The sequence below is a fragment of the Podarcis bocagei genome (assembly GCF_964188305.1).
Source record: "Podarcis bocagei genome assembly, chromosome: 5".
NCBI classification, from domain to species: domain Eukaryota; kingdom Metazoa; phylum Chordata; class Lepidosauria; order Squamata; family Lacertidae; genus Podarcis; species Podarcis bocagei.
This window is the reverse complement of record NC_138129.1, coordinates 3255739-3279351: the sequence shown is the minus strand read 5'-3', so window position 1 is coordinate 3279351 and position 23613 is coordinate 3255739. Positions and strand designations below refer to the sequence as shown.

Here is a 23613-nt window from a genome sequence, read left to right as displayed (position 1 = left end):
GGGCATCGCATGGGCAGATACAGTGATACCTCAGGTTAAGTACCGTATTTTTTGCACCATAACACTCACTTTTTTCCTCCTAAAAAGTAAGGGGAAATGTCTGTGCGTGTTATGGAGGGAATGCCTACGGGTGGCATGCCTACGGATTTTCCTCCTCTAAAAACTACGTGCGTGTTATGGTCGGGTGCGTGTTATAGATAGATAACGTAAGGTACCTCTGGTTAAGTACTTAATTCGTTCCAGAGGTCCGTTCTTAACCTGAAACTGTTCTTAACCTGAAGCACCACTTTAGCTAATGGGGCCTCCTGCTGCTGCCTCACCGCCGGAGCCCGATTTCTGTTCTCATCCTGAAGCAAATTTCTTAACCCGAGGTATTATTTCTGGGTTAGCAGAGGCTGTAACCTGAAGCGTATGTAACCTGAAACGTATGTAACCCGAGGTACCACTGTATAACTCATTACTGGACAGAGTCCAAGGTGTTTGCGAGAGCATTTCCATTAGGATAAGGTTACCAGATTTTTCCCAATGAATCCAGGGACACTTTTCAACTTCAATAGATTTTGTACAGGGACTGATTTGTAAATCTGGGGACTGTCCCTGGGAAACGGGGACGGCTGGTAACCTTACATTAGGACCCACACTATATGGCCAGATAGACGTCATCTTGGGGGTTCATCCTCTATCCAACCACCCCAGCACCCCACACTCTCATAAAACCACAGTCCTTAGAAACACTTACTCAACCCATTTTTTCTTTACTTCACATATTAGAACCCTCCTTGTACCTCACCCAGAGTTGTTTTTCCCCTTAGCATCTAGCCATCTGGTACCTCCTTAAATGGTTCTTACCAGTTTTTTTTTGGGGGGGGGGCCAGGCCTTTTTGCACATGTGTCACCGGTGCCTCACCGAAAACGAGCCTGGCAGAAATCCTGTGGCCTCATCCATCTCTTTTCTCCAAGGAGCTCATCTCTTCTCTTCCTCTCTACCAGTTTTCCAGGAGAATCTCTGCATCTGCCCAAGTGGACTACTCAGAGGAGAACTTTGTGCAGTCTGGCCAGAGCGGCGGCGGCGGCAGCAATACTGGGGTACCAAATGGCTGCCTCTTGACAGGGACCCCGAGAGATGCAGAGGAATACCAGGTGGGGTCGCTTTTGCCTGGTGGGGAGGGGGCTGTCGTGGCTACCTGGCTGAAGCTTAGCAAGGGGGTGGGCAGCTCTGAAACCCAGGGTGGTCAGAAGAAGGGGTTACATTCTGGAGCAGCACACGTGGATTATTTGGGGGGAAAGATTACAGTATAATGACTGAAAACCCCACCTGCGTCCTTATTTTCATTTATGCATTGCATTAATCATAGAATTGGAGATGTCCCACATTTTTCCTCCATGGAGATGAAAGCGGTTTACGTTGCTTTCCAGCTCAACCCCCACAACAACCCTGTGGGGTAGGCTGGGCTGAGAGGGAGCGACTGGCTCCCCAAATCACACCCTGAGCTTCACGTTTGCTGAGTGGGGATTCGAACCCTGGTCTCTCCTTGGTTCTCGCCTGGAACTCTAACCACCATGACCTATTTTGGGGGGGTCTCCCAGCCCTTGTTTTGGGGCAAAGCATTGCAGATGGATTTCGCTTATGTGACTATTTTTTAAATAATTAATTAATTTTATTGATCGATTGAATTTATATACCACCCTATACTATATATTTTTTAGTTTGCTTTTATTATCAAATGGATTTTGATCCCAGTCCCTAGCTCAGGGGTCTCCAAACTTTTAGGGGGCCAAGAGGCGCACCTGGGATCTTGAGAGAGCGCATTGGGCGCCAGTCATAAAATGGCTGCCATGGGGGATGTGTCATCGCACAAAATGCCTGCCATGTCAGAAAACAGAGATAGACGTTTGGGCCTGTTGAAGCGGGTGACTAGTGGGAGCAGAAACTGAGCAGGGAGAGCAAAACGTCCATGGAGCCTTGTGGATTTATTGAATCCCATCAGTGGAGTCGCTGGTGGGCACAACGGTGGCTGTGCAAACTGCGCTGGAGACCCCGCTGTTGCCCCAGTGCTCTCAGGGGTGGGTAACGGATTCAAAAGACGGCGACAGCAAAGCAAAATGACTATAGGACAGCAGGTTAAATGTACAGCAGCCGGATTTCAAAAAGAGGAGCGTTTTGTTGGTTAAATGGTTTCAAATATGGTTTGGTACGCAGGCTGAGACCCTACCTGCCTGTGGACTGTCTCACCAGAGTGGTGCATGCTCTAGTTATCTCCCACTTGGACTACTGCCATGCGCTCTACGTGGGGCTACCTTTGAAGGTGACCCGAAAACTGCAACTAATCCAGAATGCAGCAGCTAGACTGGTGACTGGGGGCGGCCGCCGAGACCATATAACACCGGTCTTGAAAGACCTACATTGGCTCCCAGTACGTTTCCGAGCACAATTCAAAGTGTTGGTGCTGACCTTTAAAGCCCTAAACGGCCTCGGTCCCATATACCTGAAGGAGCGTCTCCACCAACATCGCTCAGCCTGGACACTGAGGTCCAGCTCTGAGGGCCTTCTGGCAGTTCCCTCCCTGCGAGAAGCCAAGTTACAGGGAAGCTGGCAGAGGGCCTTCTCGGTGGTGGCACCCGCCCTGTGGAACGCCCTCCCACCAGATGTCAAAGAGATAAACAACTACCTGACATTTAGAAGACATCTGAAGGCAGCCTGTTCAGGGAAGTTTTGGACGTGTGACATTTTAATGTATTTTTAATCTTTATTGGAAGCCCCCCAGAGTGGCTGGGGAAGCCCAGCCAGATGGGCAGGGTACAAATAATAAACTATATTATTGTTGTTGTTGTTGTTGTTATTACTATTATTATTATTATTATTACTGTTGGTGACCCTGGGGGCTTCATGGAGCCACTGATTCAAGAGCCACTGACAGGCCACGGGGGCTCCCTGAAAACTCCCCGTTAGCACCCCATTTCTTTCCACTTGCTTACCTTCAATCTTATTTGTTTTTTTCCAGGACAGCAAGGGTTTTCAAATCGGCGAGCTCGTCTGGGGGAAGATCAAGGGCTTTGCTTGGTGGCCCGCCATCGTCGTCTCATGGAGGGCCACATTCAACCGCAAGGCGGCCCCCGGGATACGTTGGGTTCAGTGGTTTGGCGATGGAAAGTTTTCGGAGGTGAGGGGAAAGGAGGGGGAGGGCTGCTGATGGATGCTGGGGGGGGCATTGGTATCTCGTCCCCGAGGTAAAATGAAGAATACACAAAGGAATTGCTTTCAGTGGGCACCAGGAAAATCACCTGCACTCATCCAGTATATATACGCGTGGCTCAGGGCAGCTAACAACCAATTTAAAACACTTTTATAAAAGCAGCATAAAATACGGTATAAAAACATTAATAACAATAAAATTCAAAAAATCAGTTAGATAATCCCCAGGGCTAGCTGGCTAAATTGATCCTACTTGGGCCAGCGAGAAGGCCAGGGGAGAATTAGCTGTGGGGTCTCAGAGCGGGTGATCTTCATAAAAAGGGGAGGGGGAGGGAAGGAAGGGGAATAAAAAATCAAATTAAAGGCCAGGCGGAATAGCTCTGTCTTACAGGCCTGAAGGAAGGAGGTTAAATCCTGCAGGGCCCTGGTCTCCCTGGGACAGAGCATTCCACCAGGTCGGAGCCACCACTGAAAAGGCCCTGTAACTGCCTCCCAGCCCAGCATCCCCTCTCCCTCCTCTTGAGGAGTTTTGCAGGGGGCGGTGGGTGGGTGATGTTCCTCAAAGCAACCCCGTGGCCTTGTCCTGATCGCGGGGGAAGCCCTCTTGTTCCCGTGGCTGAGCTTTGCCGTTTCCACCGCAGGTCTCGGTAGACAAGCTGGTGGGGCTGTTGGCGTTCCAGGAGCATTTCAACTCCACCACGTTCCACAAGTTGGTTTCGTACCGGCAAGCCATCCTTCACGTCTTGGAGGTAAGGGCAGGCAGGCTAACGGGGCCTGGCGCGAGGAGGGAGCCGCGGGAATAACCTTACAATACACCTTCTCAAGGAAAAAGCGGGAGGGTCCTGGTCTCCACCTTTCTTTAATGGACCTCCCGTCCGTCTTCTAAGGATGAGGGTAAAAGCATCCTGAAGGTCTGTGGTGTAGCTGTGATTCCTGAATTGCCTAGGGTGGGACTGGAACTGTGGTTCCCAACGTGGGGCACACGCCCCACAGCTGGTCAATTTGATTTTTAAGGGGGGCAATTCGAGAATGAGTTATTCACAGTTAATGGCCTTTTAGGCTTCCTCCACGTGAATAGGAGCTCACTTTTTGAATAATAAGCACCGCTCCGGCGGGAAGGTAAACGGCGTTTCCATGCGCTGCTCTGGTTCGCCAGAAGCGGCTTAGTCATGCTGGCCACATGACCCGGAAGCTGTACGCCGGCTCCCTCGGCCAGTAAAGCAAGATGAGCGCTGCAACCCCAGAGTTGGCCACAACTGGACCTAATGGTTAGGGGTCCCTTTACCTTTACAGCGTATTTACAACCAGTTTATTCAGCATACAACAGGACAAAGGGGGGAAAAACATGTCTTCTCCCTTTCATGTCCAGGCAAGAAGCATAAAGCAAAAGCTATACACAAACGGAAGTTCCCAGCAAGCTGTGCTGGAATGTAAACAGATACAGTGGTACCTCGGGTTACATACGCTTCAGGTTACAGACTCCGCTAACCCAGAAATAGTGCTTCAGGTTAAGAACTTTGCTTCTGGATGAGAACAGAAATCGTGCTCCGGCGGCTCGGTGGCAGCAGGAGGCCCCATTAGCTAAAGTGGAACAGTTTCAGGTTAAGAACGGACCTCTGGAACAAATTAAGTACTTAACCTGAGGTACCACTGTATGTGATATAGCACAGCTCCACACATCTGTTTAGGTGGAACGGAACATCAGTATCCTAACAGGAACAGCCCAGGACTTCCTCACACACTAGCCAGGCTTGTGCCCTGAAGAGGCCACTTCAGTATTGCTGACACCCCCGGAGGTACACTCCATTGTCTCCCGAGACAGATGGATGCCAACCAACATTTTTGGGTAGCCTGGGCCCAGGGCATATGGGACTTTATAGGTCCTAACCTATATCAGGTAGGAGCTGCAAGGAGCCTTGCACATTTCGCTCTGCCGTGAAGTAGCCAGGGGCGGGAATTTAGGCAGCACAATCCAGGATGCCCACCTGCTCTGCGACACCTTCGTAAGGCCTTCTCCTCTTCCTCCTGGCAGGTGGCAAGCAGCCGAGCAGGCAAGTCGTTCTCGAGTGCTCCAGGGGATTCTCTCGAAGACAAGCTGAAGCCCATGGTGGAGTGGGCCATGAATGGCTTCAAGCCCACCGGAGGGAAAGGACTGAAGCCCCCCAAGACCTCAGGTAAGGAGCTGGCCGGGGGGGCCTGGGCGAGGAAACCCAGCAAGGAGGGCAGTGGGAGCCCGGTCCCTCGGAGAGCTGTTATACATCTGCCCCCTTTCCCTTATGGGGTGTCCAAGAGCCCATATAGAGTCCTTACGTGGGTTCCCTATTGGTAGGAGAAAATAACAGAGGCCAACCAGAGAATATTGAGAAGCAAAGCAGCTAGTAAGCCTTTATTGATCTGTTGCAACAGGGTCCTCACTCACCACCTCCAGATACATCATACCTACATCACAGAAAGGGCGGTCTACAGCAGAAATCTGAGTGCTTTGTTTACCTCCTGTCTGCCAGGTTACCTGTTTAATGGTCACTTGATTGGATTGCCTGGGGAGCCTGGCCAGTCTTTTGTAATGATAAATACTTAGTTCCTGAGCCAGGTCACAGCCCCACACCCTATTCATATCTTAAATGTGCCCTTAAGACAGGATTTGTGAAGGAAATGACAATGGGGAGGCTTTTCCATTTTCCTTTGACCTTGCAGAGAAAACATTTGGTCATTTTGGGACAGTTTGGGAATCAAAAATGGTTTCAGGTTGGTCTTCCTGTGCTGATCTATGTACATGCTTGGTTGGTACATTTATTATATATCTAAGACCTTAACATTCTCATCACATTGTGGCCTGCTGCCTACGCACAAATTCTCCTGATTTGTTCACAGTGCAGAATTATGGGGTTCACAGATTGAATATTTAACAGGGAACCTGACCGTCTTGTCTTCAGCATAGGCTTGCTTGTGCTGGACATTCCTACTAGCTTTACCTGTGCAGGAAGCAATCTTTGGAGAAGGCCTCTGTGGCTCCCCACAATCCAGGACCCCCAACCTGCCCGCAAACCATTCCCTTTTCCCCTTTCTGCCTGCCAAAGAAGATGTCCGTCCCAACTAAAACCAGCTGTTCTTTCTCTGCAGACAGCAGTCTCCTCAGCCAGAAAAGCTCTGAAGAATCTGCCGCTCCCGAATTGCCTTCCCCTGAACCTGCCCCACCGGCCAAGCGGCTCAAGACCAATGTCTGCAATGGGAGCAACAAGGAGCAGGCGGAGGAGAACCAGAGCAGAGGTAGGATTGGGGCCGGATTGGGGTTGGGGTGTGTGGAGGGAGGGAGGGAGGGAGAGGCACCTGCAGAGGTACAATTTTAATGAAACAACAACAACAACCCTTACTGCACATAATAAAAGTATACAAGGCTAAAATCCCTGACATGCTAGTGTTCTATGTGCAGGGAGGTTTTTTTTATAAAAAAGAATTACTGTATTTTTTGCTCTATAAGACTCACTTTTTCCCTCCTAAAAAGTAAGGGGAAATGTGTGTGCGTCTTATGGAGTGAATGCAGGCTGTGCAGCTATCCCAGAAGCCAGAACAGCACGAGGGATTGCTGCTTTCACTGCGCAGTGATCCCTCTTGCTGTTCTGGCTTCTGAGATTCAGAATATTTTTTTTCTTGTTTTCCTCCTCCAAAAACTAGGTGCGTCTTGTGGTCTGGTGCGTCTTATAGAGCGAAAAATACGGTATTTTATATATCACTTGATTGCAGAGAAACAAACGAACTCATAGTGGTTTACAAAACGAATACAACAAAAGTAAATACAGCATTCAGATCATAATTACAATAAGTGATAAGCTGGAAGCAGATTAGAGCAGATGTCAGTGTTCTGCATATCTGGGTCAGAGTGTCTAAACAAAGTTTTTAGTAGGTGTCAAAATAGTACCATGCAGGTTTCTGCCTGATGTCAGTAGGCAGGGATATGGAGTGCGTATGTGCCATTTAATCCTATAGAACATAGAAAGCCGGCTCTTCATACAACTCTGAAACTCTTTTAAGGAGGCACAGTTTGCTGCCTGTGGGTTTGTGTCCTGGCCCCTCTGGGGGGAGGCACTCCACTCACTAACTCGTCGTTGCCTCTCTCTTTCCAGAGTCGATGGCTTCTGAAGTCAGGCACAACAAGAAGAGCTTGGAAGGTAAACGGCAGGGGTCAGCAAACTTACTGCGCCTCGGGCCGGTGTCTCCAGCGTCGATCGTGCAATGGGCCGGAGGGCAGGGGAGCGCGTGCCCATACGCGTGCGCACACACTATTTCCGGCGCGTTTCTGGGTCAGAGGAGCACCGGAAATAGCTTATGTGCATGGGCCTCCTCCGACCCGGATGTGCACTGGAAAAAACGTGTATTTCTGGTGCTCCTCCAACCCGGAAGTGGACAGCTGCGCAGCGCCAGTAAGGGTGGACAGCGGGGGTTGTTGCATGCCGGATAAATGAGTCCCTCGGGCCTTATCTGGCCTGCAGGCCTTAGTTTGGGGACCCCTGGTAAAGAGCATCTTCAGCATCAAAACCTGACCTGATTCAGTCCCAGAGGACTGCCCCCCAGCTCCCAGCTGCAGATACTCCCTGTCAATAGACAGGGCAGATTTGAGACTCGCCCACGTGGTTGTGGATGTGTCAGTAGCAAATGGAAGGGAATAATACTCAGGTTGCTGATGTTGACTACACAGCGTGTGGGTAAACTGTGGAACTCCCTGCTACAGGGATGGCCACCAACCTGGATGACTTGAAAAGAGGGTTGGAGAAATTTATGGAAGAGAAAAGCCACTTTGAGCTGTCCATTAAAATAGGGTTGCCATACAGTCATACCTCGGGTTACAGACGCTTCAGGTTGCGTTTTTTCGGGTTATGGACCCGATGAAGCCCAGAAGTACCGGAACGGGTTACAGTGGTACCTCAGGTTACATACGCTTCAGGTTACAGACTCCGCAAACCCAGAAATAATACCTCGGGTTAAGAACTCTGCTTCAGGATGAGAACAGAAATTGTGCTCCGGCGGCGCAGCAGCAACAGCAGGCCCCATTAGCTAAAGTGGTGCTTCAGGTTAAGAACAGTGTCAGGTTAATGAAAATGGTATACCGGTGGTACATGACCCCAGTCAAATTGGCCAAGATATATCACCTGTCTGACAATAAATGCTGGAAATGTAAGGAGGCAGAAGGGACATTCTTTCACCTCTGGTGGACCTGCCCGAAAGTAAAGGCCTTCTGGGAAATGATATATAACGAATTGAAAAAGGTATTTAAATATACCTTCCCCAAGAAACCAGAGGCCTTTCTTCTGGGCATGGTGGACCAGAAGGTGTTAAAGAAGGATAGAACTTTATTTATGTATGCAACCACAGCAGCAAGAATTCTTATTGCAAAGTACTGGAAGACACAAGATTTACCCACACTGGAGGACTGGCAGACGCAGTTGATGGACTACATGGAGTTGGCAGAAATGACTGGCAGAATTCGAGATCTGAGCGAAGAAACAATGGAGGAGGACTGGAAAAAATTTAAGGACTATTTGCAAAAATATTATAAGTTGTTTGAATGTTAAGATTGTGCACAATTAGGAAATGTTATGCTTCTGCAACTTGATTAGGTGAATGATAAAGTAAGTAATGACAAAAAAGGAGACAAATTTGAAACAAATATATTATGTTTATTGTAAAGGTATTAAAACTAAATTACAAACTTTTGAAATTGGTAACATAATAAATTCAAAGGTACAATAGGCGGTGAAATAAGGTAATAAATTGCTGACATTGTTAGATTAAAGAATGCAATGTTGGGAGAATGTGGGGAGGTCCAATGAAAATTAACTTATTGAAAGATGATTTGAAATATATTTCTTTTTTCTTTTTTTTCTATACTTTTAAAAAAATGTTTCTTGTTTTTTGCTTTGTAACTGAACCTGTGAACCTATGAAAAGAAACGCAATAAAAAATTTATTAAAAAAAAAAAGAACAGTGTCAGGTTAAGAACGGACCCCCAGAACGAATTAAGTTCTTAACCCGAGGTACCACTGTATTTCTGGGTTTCGGCAGCCGCGCATGTGCGGAAGCGCTACATCGTGCTTTGCGCATGCGCAGAAGCGCCGAATTGTAACCTGCGCGTGTGTAGACGCGCCACTACGGGTTGCGAACACTGCGGGTTGTGAACGTGCCTCCCGCACGGATCACATTCACAACCTGAGCATCTACTGTTTTTCAAAAAGCAAATATCTGGACGCAAAGTTGTTGAGCTTTTTGTTTTTGAGCTACTTTTCAGCAAATTTGCCAACATCTAGACTTCCAACTGCGGGTGGTGCTGTGGGTTAAACCACAGAGCCTAGGACTTGCCGATCAGAAGGTTGGCGGTTCAAATCCCCACAACAGGGTGAGCTCCCGTTGCTCGGTCCCTGTTCCTGCCAACCTAGCAGTTCAAAAGCACGTCAAAGTGCAAGTAGATGAATAAGTACTGCTCCGGCAGGAAGGTAAACGCCGTTTCCATGCGCTGCTCTGGTTCGCCAGAAGGGGCTTAGTCATGCTGGTCACATGACCTGGAAGCTGTACACCAGCTCCCTCGGCCAATAAAGCAAGATGAGCGCCGCAACCCCAGAGTCGGCCACGACTGGACCTAACGGTCAGGGCTCTGTTGGTTTCTGCTTTCCTCACTATTCCTGTTTTTCACTGTTCTCTCGGTTTCTTTGTGTCGAGAGGAGTTGCTTTTCTGCTCTCACAGAGGCAAGATGTATGTTTGTATGATCTCAGCAAAGCTTGTAAATAAAGGTAGCCGTGTTGGTCTGCCATAGTCAAAATAAAAAAATTCCTTCCAGTAGCACCTTAAAGACCAACTAAGTTAGTTCTTGGTATGAGCTTTCGTGTGCATGCACGAAAAGCTCATACCAAGAACTAACTTAGTTGGTCTTTAAGGTGCTACTGGAAGGAATTTTTTTATTTTGACTTGTAAATAAACTTCAGCATGTAGCGCATTCCTGCTTATCCTTTCGTTTGCGGGACTACACTCTGCTTGGGCTCAAGATAAGACAAGCCTGTACCAGCTCCAGATGGGCCGGAGCTGGTCAAATTTCACAGGGTCCCTTTACCTTTACGTTTAGACTTCCAAAATGGGATTTTCCCCGGACATTTTTAGTGATTTCGGTCTGGACACTGTTACCTACTGCCGTATTCTGGTTATATCAGGGAAATTCCAGACGTATGGCAACCCTACATGAAAAATAAGTCTGGAGTTGGAGCCTAGTGACATGTCCTCTGTTCCAGGAACTCTTCCCATTGTGAGACTTTTGTGGGTGAGAGGAATTTTGATGCTGGGTGAGAACCCGGAGGCTGAGGGGGAGGGTGAATTGATATTGGAAAATGAATTGATGATCAATTTATATATGTTATTCACTTTGTATCAATGCCATATTGTTGAATGTAACTGTATTTTGTAATATTTTATTTAGAATCATAGAAGTCGGAAGGAGTCAGAAAGGCTGCTGTTGCTACAGTTCTCTGCACTCCATTTAGAGATATTTTTAACATATTAAGCAGTATAGAAATCAATCAATCAATCAATCAATCAATCAATCAATGCCGCACGAGACCATTGGCCTCTCTAGCTCATTGCTCTCTACCGGGATTGGTAGAATCTCTCCAGACTGAACGCTGGGACCATTTGCCTTATGTCAGATGCACTCTAAGGAGTGCTTATTAAAAGTCTACTGACCTGTCCTTCGCTCATTGAACAGACAGCTGCTTGTCGTGTGGGAAGAAGAATCCGGTGACCACCCACCCCCTGTTTGAAGGGGGCCTCTGCGAGACTTGCCAGGTGAGCGTCCAGGTGATTTGGGGGGGGGGTTCCTCCAAACTATTTCATGCAGGGCCATTGCCCTACTTAACAACACGGGGCCAGTTTCCCTGCGAGATCGCCTTACCCCACGGAAGCCACTTCAATTTGTGGAACTGGCACTGGTCCACATTTGTAAGAAGTCATAGAGACATAGGATTGTCCAGCCCCCTGCAATGCAGGAATCTCAACTACAGCATCCATGACAGATGGCCGTCTGACCTCTGCTTAAAAACTCCCAATGAAGGGGAGTCCACCACAGTCCGAGGGGACTTCTGTTAGTTTCCTTCTCGCTTCGTTCTTAATTTGTGCATTTGTAAGAGCTGATCTCCACTGATACCCTAACAGCCATGAAATTTGATTGTTCTCTAAATGGACGTTCATTTTTGCTGCTGTAAGAAGTAGTCCTTTCCTATAACAATCTTTCAAATAATATAAACAGAGTCCTTGCAACATTCACATTATATAATCTGTTTTTATTTTGAAATAGAGGACGATGCTGTATTGGAATTATAGGTGACAGTCCTGGAGCTAAAACTTTTGCCCGTTTTTTTTTTTTTTTTTTACCATATTCTAAATCATGCGTGTGAACAGTGGTACCTTGGCTGTCAAACGGCTTGGCTCCTGAACAAATTGGTTCCCGAACGCCACAAACCCGGAAGTAAGTGTTCCGGTTTGTGAACACTTTTCAGAAGCCGTACGTCCAGTGCAGCTTCCGCTTGAGTGCACGCCTTGGTTTTTGAATGGTTTCAGGAGTCAAACAGACTTCAGGAATGGATTAAGTTTGAGAACCACGGTACCACTGCATTGGGATTTGTAAACTTAACTCAATAATCAAAGCTTATTTTTCATTAAAGCTAATACCCTTATAGGAGCACCATCAATTTCTATATTCTCCAGTGTTGACTACTGCATTCTCTTACTGGATGGCTGAGTTGGCTTGCTTCACAATAGCTACTTAAATTTGGTATGTCCCAACCGCCGAATAAATATTTTTTAATATGTGATTGGTCCAATTGAAATATTAACTTTTTTAAAAAAAAAATCTGCCATTTTTTAAATTGTTTTCACTATCCTTTTATTCTTTTTGTTAAACCGCTTTGAGTTTTTTTGTACAACCAAGCAGGATGTAAATTTTGCTAAATAAAAAAATACTGCAGATGTCCCCAGCCTTGCCCCTTCCAGATGGTTCGGACTACAGTTCCCATCAGCCTCAGCTGTAGTCCGAAAAATGTGGACGGGGCCAGGCTGGGGGTGGCTGGCCTTCTCTGCGGCTTCTGATACTTAGTTTGGGGCTAGGGACACCCAGGAAATCGGAAACTGTTTAAATCTGCCACGGATCTCTTTTCCTTGCAGGTTCAGTTCCTAGAATTTTTCTACATGTACGATGAAGACGGGTACCAGGCTTACTGCAGCATTTGTTGCGCGGGGAACGAGCTGCTTCTCTGCGACAATGCCAACTGCTTCAGGTGAGAGACCTCACCTGTCTCAAGAATCTAAACTACAGCATCCATGACAGAACCCTTGGAACCAAACCCCTGAGCTAGCTGAGATTGTATTGCTGATCAGAAGGTCAGTGGTTCAAATCCCCGTGACGGGGTGAGCTCCCATTGCTCGGTCCCAGCTCCTGCCAACCTAGCAGTTTGAAAGCACACCAGTGCAAGTAGATAAATAGGTACTGCTCCAGCGGGAAGGTAAACAATGTTTCCGTGCTCTCTGGTTTCTGTCATGGTGTTCTGTTGTGCCAGATACGGTTTAGTCCTGCTGGCCACATGACCTGGAAAAAGCTGTCTGCAGACAAACGCCGGCTCCCTTGGCTTGAAAGTGAGATGAGTGCTGCACCCCATAGTCGCCTTTGACTGGACTTAACTGTCCAGGGGTTTTTTACCTTTACTCCACCCGCATCGTTCTGCCGGGACGCTGAGGTCCAGTGCTGAGAAGCAAAGCTACAGGGAACCAGGCAGAGGTCCTTCTCAGTAGTGGCGTCCTCCGATCAGATGTCAAAGAGATAAACAACTATCTTACATTCAGAAGACATCTGAAGGCAGCCCTGTTCAGGGAAGTTTTTAGTGTGTGACATTTTAATGTATTTTTAATCTTTGTTGGAAGCCACCCAAAGTGGCTGGGAAAACCCAGCCAGATGGGCGGGGTACAAATAATAAATTATTATTATTATTTTTATTATTACTACTACTACTACTAATGCACACTATATGGAAGAAAATGCCTCAGATACCCCGTATTTTGCTGTACATGCAGAACCCTCCTTGTGCTTTATCTGGCGTTGTTTTTCTTTGTAGCATTCGGCCGTTAGGTTCTCCTTTAATTGGTTCCTTCCAGTTTTGTGGTCAGGCCGCACTCTTGCATAATAATACCGGCTTTACTGATAATGCATTTTGCAGAATTTCCACCTCCTGGCCGTGGAGGAACAGAGCAGCTGCCCAGCCTTACGGACAGCCCCCCCCCCTTCCTCTTCCCTTGTTTTGTGCAGGTGCTTCTGTGTGGACTGCCTGAACCTGCTAGTGGGTCGTGGGGCGGCCGACGCAGCCAGGAAGGAGGACCCCTGGAGCTGCTACATGTGCCAGCCGCAAGAGCGTCACGGGATGCTTCAGAGGAGGGGCGACTGGAACACCCGCCTGAAGGAGTTCTTCACAGACGAGAAGGGGCTTGAATACGTAAGGAAACAGGGGTGTTGTTAAAGGGGGGCAGCGTAGCCCACCTGCCCTAAAGTAGAATTATAGAATTGTAGAGATGCTCTGATGTTCGGATCCTGCTTTTTGGCTTCCCATTGAAACATCTGGCTGCTGCCTGTGAGAACAGGATGCACTCCTGTTATACAAAAATCTCCAAATGGGGTCTGAATTTCAATGTCTAAAACTCCTGGTAGAGGACGAGGATCCAGACATCACGCTAAGGGTGGCCAAATTCTGTGCGAGTGCCATAAAACTTAGGGAACAAGCTGTACTACCAAAACGATTAAAGATTTAAATGATAATTATAGGTTACATTTTAGTGATCAAGATTTAATATATATTTTTAACCGCAGCTATATCTGAATTGTCTCTATTATACCCATTTGCAATTCAGTGCATTCCTGTTGCATTTTATGATTTTCCTGATATTGTAAGTGACCCGGAACTGGTCTGTGACCGTAATAATAAAATTCTATCCTGAGAACAAGATGCCGGACTACATAGGCCTTGGGCCTGATCCTGCAGGCTATTGTTACGCCACGTTCTTAGGTCTAGTTGGTGACGTGAAACTTGTGCATTTGATTTTCTTAATGGCTAGGATTCACACTTCTTGCATGTGGCAACCTTAGAAGGGGCTTCCTATATTTGCAATGAACTTAAGCCAGTGGGAGAGATGGGCAGCTGGCGGCTGGCGGTGCCATTTCTAATCTCTCTCCCCCCTTCTCTTCTCACAGGAGCCACCAAAAATCTACCCTGCCATCCCAGCAGCAAACAGGAGACCAATCAGAGTGCTGTCTCTCTTTGATGGAATTGCAACAGGTGAGAGATCCCCTCAACGAACTCTGATGTCTGAGAATCACAGAATTATTTCTTGCACCTTGCCCATCTGACTGGGTTGCCCTAGCCACACAACAAAACGTCCAAAGGGCCACACACCAATATGCTAGAAGCTGGGTTCAAATCACAGGTTTGCTAGGGCAGTGAGTAGGTCGTTTAGCTGATGGGCAGATCCATCATTTACTTTGCCAATCTCACCATTTTGTTTCCCTACTGCTGGTTTAATAACGCATTATGAGTGTTAAAAGTAGGACATCATGTGTCCATGCAGGACTAATCTATACTGGTGCCTTATAACGTTATAAATGCGTTATAAAAGTGTGACACCGGGGCGCTGTACATCAGTCAATGGAAAATTGCATTGAGAGCTCTACAACTCCTTTTTCATAGCGTTTTTTTTAGATCAGTGGAGATCCAGCCATAGTTATCAAAACCATTCCTTAAGGTTAAAAACCACAAGTGTATCTCCGCCCCTGGTCCCCTTGTGCAGAGAATGCCCTGGTGGTCCTGCGCTGGGCACAAGCTGTAGCGTAGTAATGGCACTGTGAAAAATGTTCGTTGATAACCCTTGAGAAAAAATGCCGCTCTGCCTTGCTAGGTCATAGTGAGGATGGACGAGAACAGCCATCATCACCGCTAAAGGACAGCTCATCCCACAGTGGTGGTCAAGCCCGTACCCGCCTTCCTTAAGGCCAGTCTGGTTCATTTGACCCCATGTCTATCTCTGTCCACCTTCCTTCCCCTGTCCTGCATCTTCCAGGCTGTCCCATGACATTCGTGATTTGTTTTGGTCCCATCACCGATCTTTTGTTGGCAGTGTTGTTCCTCATCAAACGATGTTGCGCATGCATGACTTGTGTGTGTGTGTGTGTGTGAACAAAACGTGCACCGGGAAATTGTCATTCTCCATGCCACAGTAGCAGCCAGAGCATGCGCATCAACACTGCAGCTCCTGAGAGTCTCTTGTTTCTGTCGGGATGTGGACACCCTGCGCATCTTGGCTCCCACAGTTGGAGCTGTTTGCCAGGGAATCACGAGAGATCTCAAGGGCCACCTCTCCCATCTCCTCACCCGTGGTGCTTTGACTCTTTAGGCTACCTCGTCCTGCGGGATCTTGGCATCCAGGTGGAGAAGTACGTCGCCTCTGAGATCTGCGAGGAGTCCATAGCTGTGGGAACTGTGCGGCACGAAGGGAACATCAAATACGTGCATGACGTCAGGAACATAACCAAGAAAAATGTAAGGAGATTCCCTGTGGTCTAGTTGAGGCTTCTTGGCTGAGGCGGCTGGCTGGTTGTATTGGAAGCCGGGTCAAAATGTTTGTTATTATTTATTAAATTTATATACTGCCTTTCATAAACAGACCATACGGTGGTCTACAACATAAAACATCAAGTACATAATACAGTGGTGCCTCGCAAGACGAAATTAATCCATTCCGTGAGTCTCTTCGTCTAGCGGTTTTTTTCGTCTTGCGAAGCAACCGTATTAGCGGATTAGCGGATTAGCGCTATTAGCAGTTTAGCGGCTATTAAAGGCTTAGCGGATTAGCGGCTAAAAGGCTATTAGCGGCTTAGCGGCTTAGAAAAAGGGGGGGGGGAGCGGGAAAAAATCGGAACACTCGCAAGACGTTTTCATCTTGCAAAGCAAGCCCATAGGGAAAATTGTCTTGCGAAGCAGCTCAAAAACGGAAAACCCTTTCGTCTAGCAGGTTTTCCGTCTTGCGAGGCATTCGTCTTGCGAGGTACCACTGTATAATAATAGCACAAGGGGGGAAAAGACAAATACCTCCCCATTCCACTTTAAAAGGTCATCTTTTTTTAATTAGCCAAAGGTTTTGGAGAAGACGAATTCTTTTGCCTGGCACCTAAAGATGTGTAACCAAGGGGCCAAGCAAACCTCATTGGGGAGAGCGTCTCACAAATGAGCAGAAAAGGTCTGTTCCTGTACTGCCACCATCTGGACCTCACGCATAGCTGTCAATGTTTTCCCTTTTTTAAGGGAAATTCCCTTATTCCGAATAGGATTCCTCGCAAGAAAAGGGAAAAGTTGACAGCTATGACCTCACGTGGATGAGACACCCAAAGAAAAGCCTCAGATAATACATTTATTTATTGAAAAGAATTGATATAGTGCTTGGTTGTGGTTTAAAAGATGTTTATTTTATTATAAATAACCACGGTGAGAAGAGGATGCTGGGCTCCTTTGGGCCTGATCCAGCTGGCTGACTCTTCTGGGGTCTTCTGCGATGTGGTCATTTTGTGCAGGGCCAGGTTTAGGTTTGATGAGGCCCTAAGCTCCTGAAGGTAATCGGGCCCTTTATATGTCCAGCTGTCCTTTGCCAACAACAAATTGTCACTGTTTCTTCGTGTTGAATATATGCTATATGGTGATTTATGGACCTAGTAGGTATCTAAAGCCATTTGTACATCAAAGTAATTGTTGAACTGAAATACAATTAAGAAGAAGTATATTAAAAGTGAAATAATTATTAAGCTCTAACAAAAAATGATTGGGGGCCCATTACTTACATCATTACTTACTACACAACCCCAAACACTGTTGCTGTATGTAGGTTTTATTTTATTTGTTTTCTATCTTATATTTTGGAAATGCACACCCAGTTCCCCCCCCTTTAATTTTTTTGGGGGGCCGCAAGAGAGTGGGGCCCTAAGCTATAGATTGTTTAGCTTATACGTAAATCCGGCGCTGTTTTTGTGAAGCCCCAGAAGCCTGGGATTTACAAACCGGACAGGCAACATGACTTTGCACTTGACCTTGCAAAACCCATTGCTCTGCTTGCCCGTTGCAGATTGACGAATGGGGCCCTTTTGACCTGGTGATTGGCGGAAGCCCCTGCAACGACCTCTCCATCGTGAACCCTGCCAGGAAGGGCCTCTATGGTAAGCAGCCCTTGCAAGGATGGGGACTCTCAGCTTGGCTCCTCAACCCAGAAGTTTTTGTTTTTTTTTAATGTCCTACATTCCTTTGACCCACCCGTCTTCCTCCTTGCAGAGGGGACCGGACGACTCTTCTTTGAGTTCTACCACCTTCTCAATTACACGCGCCCCAAAGCCGGGGAGGAGCGCCCCTTCTTTTGGCTGTTTGAGAACGTCGTGGCCATGCGCATCAACGACAAGAGGGACATCTCTCGTTTCTTGGAGGTAAAGGCCCGGGGGTTCAGGTTTTTCCTCAAGGGCAAGAAGCTTATGAAAAACAAAAATCAAAAGGAAAAAATTAGAGGATGACTGAGAACGCCCTTGACCTCTGCAAAATATGTTTGCAATTATTTAATTGAAGGCATGGATCCAGCTTTCGCATGGGTGGGTTCTCATAGGGGCAGACTAGAAGGTAGAACCGGGACGCGGGTGGCGCTGTGGGTTAAACCACAGAGCCTAGGACTTGCCGATCAGAAGGTCGGCGGTTCGAATCCCCGCGACGGGGTGAGCTCCCATTGCTCGGTCCCTGCTCCTGCCAACCTAGCACTTCGAAAGCACATCAAAGTTGCAAGTAGATAAATAGGTACCACTCCGGCGGGAAGGGAAACGGCGTTTCCGTGCGCTGCTCTGGTTCACCAGAAGCGGCTTAGTCATGCTGGCCACATGACCCGGAAGCTGTACGCCGGCTCCCTCGGCCAAAAAAGCGAGATGAGCGCCGCAACCCCAGAGTCGGCCACGACTGGCCCTAATGGTCAGGGATCCCTTTACCTTTACCTTAGAAGGTAGAACAAGGCTTTTGGGGTGTTAAGTGAATGCCCATTAGCGGGATGCCCTGTTGTGTAAGGCCTTCCTGTGCCCGTGTTTCATCCAAATCCCTTTAAATGATCTTTGTTGTACTGTCCACCTCTTTTCCATTTCCCTTTTCATAAATGGTGCCCCTGCACTTAAGGACCTTGCTCAGCCCCTTTGCGGGGCCTCACTCTGATGACCGTGCAGCGCACTGTTCACAATTGGCGTACAACTGATTCTAGGAACCCATCTACTGTATTTTTTCCGTGTATAAAGGTAAAGGGACCCCTGACCATTAGGTCCAGTCGTGGCCGACTCTGGGGTTGCGGCGCTCACCTCGCCCTTCATCCGAAGATCACAGGCCATTCACAGCATAGTACTGGAATTAGTACTATTGTTGTCATCGCCGCTACTACTATCCTAAACATGGCAGCGCATGAGGCAGCCTGTAATTCATCTTTCTGACTTTTGGAGTTGCTTCTTTTCCCCAAGCTGCACCTAATCCTTCTGTCAAAGGAATTGTGAATTAGTCCTTCTGCCACTTCGTCTCTAACTGCCCTTCCTTTTTGTCTTCAGTGTAACCCTATTATGATTGATGCCGTCAAAGTCTCGGCTGCACACCGGGCCCGATACTTCTGGGGGAATCTTCCTGGGATGAACAGGTAATGTAGAACAGTGTTTCCCAACCGGTGTTCCGCGGCACACGAGTGTGCCGTGAGACATCGGCTGGTGTGCCGCGAGATGCCTGGAGGGAGGCGGGCGAGTCGGGCGGCGAGAGGCGGGGCGGCGGCGGCGAGGAGAGGCCGCGCCTCCTGCTGCTGCCTGGCGCTCCTCCTCGCAGCCGGCAGCGCTGCCTGGGCGCCTCCGTGCGACTCTGCCTCGCTGGGTTTGGTCTCCCAGCAGAGACGGGTCACACGCGCACCTCCCTCCCTCCCTCAGCCTGCGCGGAGGGAGAGCCAGAGAGAGGCATCGCTCCTGCGCGGCGGGAGAGGGAGCAGCCGGAGCGATGCCCCAAACGAAGGCATGGGACCGGAGGGGAAATCCTCTCCGAGGAGGATTGAGTGCAGCTGAGAGAAGCCTTTCGAGGAGCTGCCGTGTCCCCTGGAAACCCCCTTCCCAGCTCTGCCTGCCTGCCTGCCCAAAGCTTGGAGGTTCCCCGGCAAGGGGGAGGGGAAAAACTTTCACTTTTGTGCATCCCTCCCGGCGTGACGCTGCGCGCTGACGTCACGGGGCGGGGCTTTAATGGTGGTGTGCCGCGAGATTTTTTTTCAGTAAGCAGGTGTGCCGTTGCCCAAAAACGTTTGGGAAACACTGATGTAGAAGCACCTCTAGGGGCCACGCCGTGGACCCGCGATCCCTTCCAAAGAGGCAGCAAAGTCAAGCTGCAATCCTTGGCCAAAGGGGGCCCATCTGGCCCGGTACTCTGTTCTCTTAGTGGCCAGCCAGTTGCCCCCAAGGGAAGCACACGAGCAGGATTTGAACACAAGAGCAATCTTTCCTCCTGTCATTTCCAGCAACACGGATTCAGAAGCATTAGTGCCTCTGATTGTGGGAGCAGAACATCGCCGGCCTGGCTAGTAGCCGCCAATAGCCCTCTCCTCCTCCTCGAATTTGTCCAATCCTCATTGAAAGCCATTTAATTTGGTGGCGATCACTGCCCCTTGTGGGAGGGAGCTCCATAGTTTAAGTCTTGCACTGTATAATAATAATAATAATAATAATAATAATAATAATAATAATAATAATAATAATAATAATAATTTTTATTTATACCCCGCCCTTCCCGGTTCAAAAACCGGGCTCAGGGCGGCTAACAACAAATTCAAAACACTTAATTGATGCAACAAAAAACAGCATAAAATACAGTATAAAACGTGAATAGCAATAAATTCAGAATTCAAAAATCAATTTAGGGGGAAAATCCATCCAATAAACATTAGATGATCACCAGGGCTAGCTGGCTAAATTAGTCCTATTTGGGCCACCGAGGAGACCAGGGGAGAATGAGCTGTGGGATCCCAGAGCAGGTAATCTTCATAAAAAGGGGAGGGGGAGGGAAGGAAGGGGAATGAAAGATCAGGCTAAGTTCAAATTGAAAGCCAGGCAGAATAGCTCTGTTTTACAGGCCCTGCGGAAGGAGGTTAAATCCTGCAGGGCCCTGGTCTCCTGGGACAGAGCATTCCACCAGGTTGGAGCCATCACTGAGAAGGCCCTGGCCCTGGTGGAGGATAATCTGACTTCCTTAGGGGCCAGGACCTCTAAACTATGATTATGGACCTTAGGGTCCTCTGGGGGGGGCAGACCAGGAGAGGCGGTCCTGCAGATACGAGGGCCCTAAGCCACAAAGGGCTTTAAAGGTTAAAACCAGCACATTGAACCTGACCCGATACTCCACTGTCCCAAATATCCCATCGCTCAGCTTCATCGGATGTCCACAAGCTCCAGTGTGATGAGGGAGAAAAACATCCCTCTCCCAGGTTCCCCAAACCTGGGTCTTCAGCTGTTTTTGGACTACAACTCCCATCATCCCTAGCTAGCAGGACCGGTGGTCAGGGATGATGGGAACTGTAGTCCAAAAAACAGCCGAAGACCCAAGTTTGGGAAATCCCGTATGCTATGTGTCATTTTATAAATTCTGCCCTGTTGCCTCTTACTTGCCTTTTCTGTAAACTAAAAAGTCCCAAATGCTGCAACCTTTGTAGTTGATTCGCTCCATGCCCTTGATCATTTCGGAAGCCCTCTCCTGAACCTATCCAAACATTACAACAACCACAACATGCGCTCAGCAACACATAGAGGGCCAAAGTTCCCCCTCATTGCTCTAAAATGATGAGCTTGGAGGACAATGGGGCCGTGGCTTAGAGAATAATTCGCTTTGTCTTTTCTTAGGCCCCTGGTAGCTTCGACGACGGATAAACTTGAACTTCAGGACTGCTTGGAGTATGGCAGAACAGCCAAGGTACTTTTGGTACTTTCCCCATTTCAAGTAGTTCCTCCATTCTTATTCGCCCCCCTCCATTCTTATGAATGATCCAGGGGGGAAGAAAGGTAACGACAACCTTTGCCAACCCAGTGACCTCCAGATGTTGTTGGCCAACAACAGCTGGAAGGTCCAGGTTGGCAAAGGGCTGGGCTATGGAATGCCCCCTGGGTCTCTCGTCCTGCAAATCACGTCCCACATTGCCTATATTATATCTCTAGTGGACCCTAGGGTGCTCCTCTTTCCTGCTGCCCTCCCCCCACTACCCACCCATGTGAGGCTCTTTATGCTGAACGAAACGGCGAGACACTCTCCCTTCTGTCTCTCCCCTTCTCTACTTGTGAGCAAGGAACCCAGACATTCCACAGATATGACAAAATGAAGCCCAAAATGGATCTCTCAGTTGGAGGGGGCGGATGCGCCACTAAGGGGACATTGTCCCCTCTGAGGAAGAGATGCAAAGACCCTCTTTCGCATTCCTGAGGGCCCGGCAGTGACCTCCCAGCGGCTGCTTTTCATCTGGATATTTTTAGCTGCCTTCTGGGCAAAATACCTCCCCCCCCCCCCGCCACTTGAAGGCATACCAGTGACATCTGAGCGCATTTCTGGCTGATGGATGAGAAGCTTAAAATCACTGGACAGAGCCAGCCTCGCTCCCTTCCTCTGCTGAACGGCATTAATACTACCACTTTCTGGAAACCTTCACACTGAGCGCTTGTATTTTTGGGGTGTGTGTGGTCATTTGTAGGGACGCGGGTGGCGCTGTGGGTTAAACCACAGAGCCTTGGACTTGCCGATCAGAAGGTCGGCAGTTCGAATCCCCGCGACGGGGTGAGCTCCCGTTGCTCGGTCCCTGCTCCTCCCAACCTAGCAGTTCGAAAGCACGTCAAAGTGCAAGTAGATCAATAGGTACCGCTCCGGCAGGAAGGTAAACGGCGTTTCCGTGCGCTGCTCTGGTTCGCCAGAAGCGGCTTAGTCATGCTGGCCACATGACCCGGAAGCTGTACGTTGGCTCCCTCGGCCAATAAAGCGAGATGAGCGCCGCAACCCCAGAGTCGGCCACGACTGGACCTAATGGTCAGGGGTCCTTTAGGGTGGTCATTTGTGTGTGTGTGCTTTAAAAATGTTTGCTTTTCTTCTCTTTCAGTTGAAAAAGGTCCAGACCATCACCACAAAGTCTAATTCCATCAGGCAGGGGAAAGCCCAGACTTTCCCAGTGCGGATGAATGGCAAGGACGACAATTTGTGGTGCACTGAATTGGAAAGGTGGGATACAAGGGGGTGGGGGTGGGATAATGGCGCATGGCAAAGGGGGGGGGAGGGAGGGAGAGATGAAAGGAAACAGGCAGGGGTTGCCCAGGAAATGCTTTTCTTCAGAGCAGTTGGGGCTCCAGCCTCTCTTCAAGAGGAGCAAATATTTGTTTTCCTGCAAAGGGGTGCATGTTAAAGATTATTTGTCATGGAGTTGTTACTTCTACCACTCTTTTCAATTGTTATGATTTGTTCCTGTTGTTATTCATTATTAGACTTATCAGTTGCATGTTACCTAACTAGGTCTCCAAGTGACTTACCTTTGGAAACACAAATGTAAATGCATTACACCACAGGGGGGGGGGGAAATGAGGCAAAACAATTTAATTCATTTGAGAATAATATTTATCTATGCCTTGGCATCACAATCACAGTAGTTTAAAATTATATAAAACCATACAGTAAAATCATAAATGTTAAAAGCAAGTTATAACCAAAAGAATTAAAAAGAAACATCAGTGGACCGGTGTGGGGTATGGGTGTATTCTTAATTGCCTGACTAATAATAATAATAATAATAATAATAATAATAATAATAATAATATCACGCCCATCTGGCTGGGTTGCCCCAGCCATTCTGCATAGGCCTGGCAGAATGGAAAAGTTTTCAGCAATTCAAGGCTTTGGTTTCCCCTCTAATGGCTTTTATGGCTTGAGACCACAGTACATTTCCTCATGTGAACCTGCCCAGACCCTGGAATCATCACCATATGTGGAGACCCTTCTCTGCACGTCACATCCAAAGGGCGTTGAGGAGAAAACGGGCCTTCTCCGCGATTGCTCCCTGTCTCTTTGGGGAGGCCCTCTTGCAGGGCTGGCCCATCCAAGAGGCAAGATGTGGCAACCACCTTGGGCGGCCGTATCCATGGGGCAGAAATTCCGGCCTCCAAGGACTGTGTTGCATGCTGCTACCACCACAGCAGCACTTGCGGCACAATCCTTGGAGGCAGGTTCTGACCCGTGGCAGCTGGAAAGTGACATCTTGGTGAATATTAGGAAGCTCTACCAGTTTCCTCCCACCATTCTTCCCA

General features: G+C 48.2%; 1 protein-coding gene across 1 annotated transcript in view; it reads left to right on the top strand.

Annotated features, from left to right (window-relative positions):
• Nucleotides 1-23613, top strand: part of DNMT3B (DNA methyltransferase 3 beta) — a 66344-nt gene that overhangs the window by 39038 nt on the left and 3693 nt on the right. The window contains exons 5-20 of the mRNA XM_081196145.1: nt 991-1140; nt 3003-3161; nt 3835-3942; nt 5226-5367; nt 6314-6460; nt 7315-7359; nt 10936-11015; nt 12390-12502; nt 13525-13708; nt 14461-14545; nt 15657-15802; nt 17376-17466; nt 17579-17727; nt 18868-18953; nt 21181-21250; nt 22419-22537. Coding sequence (XP_081052271.1) covers nt 991-1140; nt 3003-3161; nt 3835-3942; nt 5226-5367; nt 6314-6460; nt 7315-7359; nt 10936-11015; nt 12390-12502; nt 13525-13708; nt 14461-14545; nt 15657-15802; nt 17376-17466; nt 17579-17727; nt 18868-18953; nt 21181-21250; nt 22419-22537 — 1874 coding nt within the window. The remainder of the gene's footprint in view (nt 1-990; nt 1141-3002; nt 3162-3834; nt 3943-5225; nt 5368-6313; nt 6461-7314; nt 7360-10935; nt 11016-12389; nt 12503-13524; nt 13709-14460; nt 14546-15656; nt 15803-17375; nt 17467-17578; nt 17728-18867; nt 18954-21180; nt 21251-22418; nt 22538-23613) is intronic.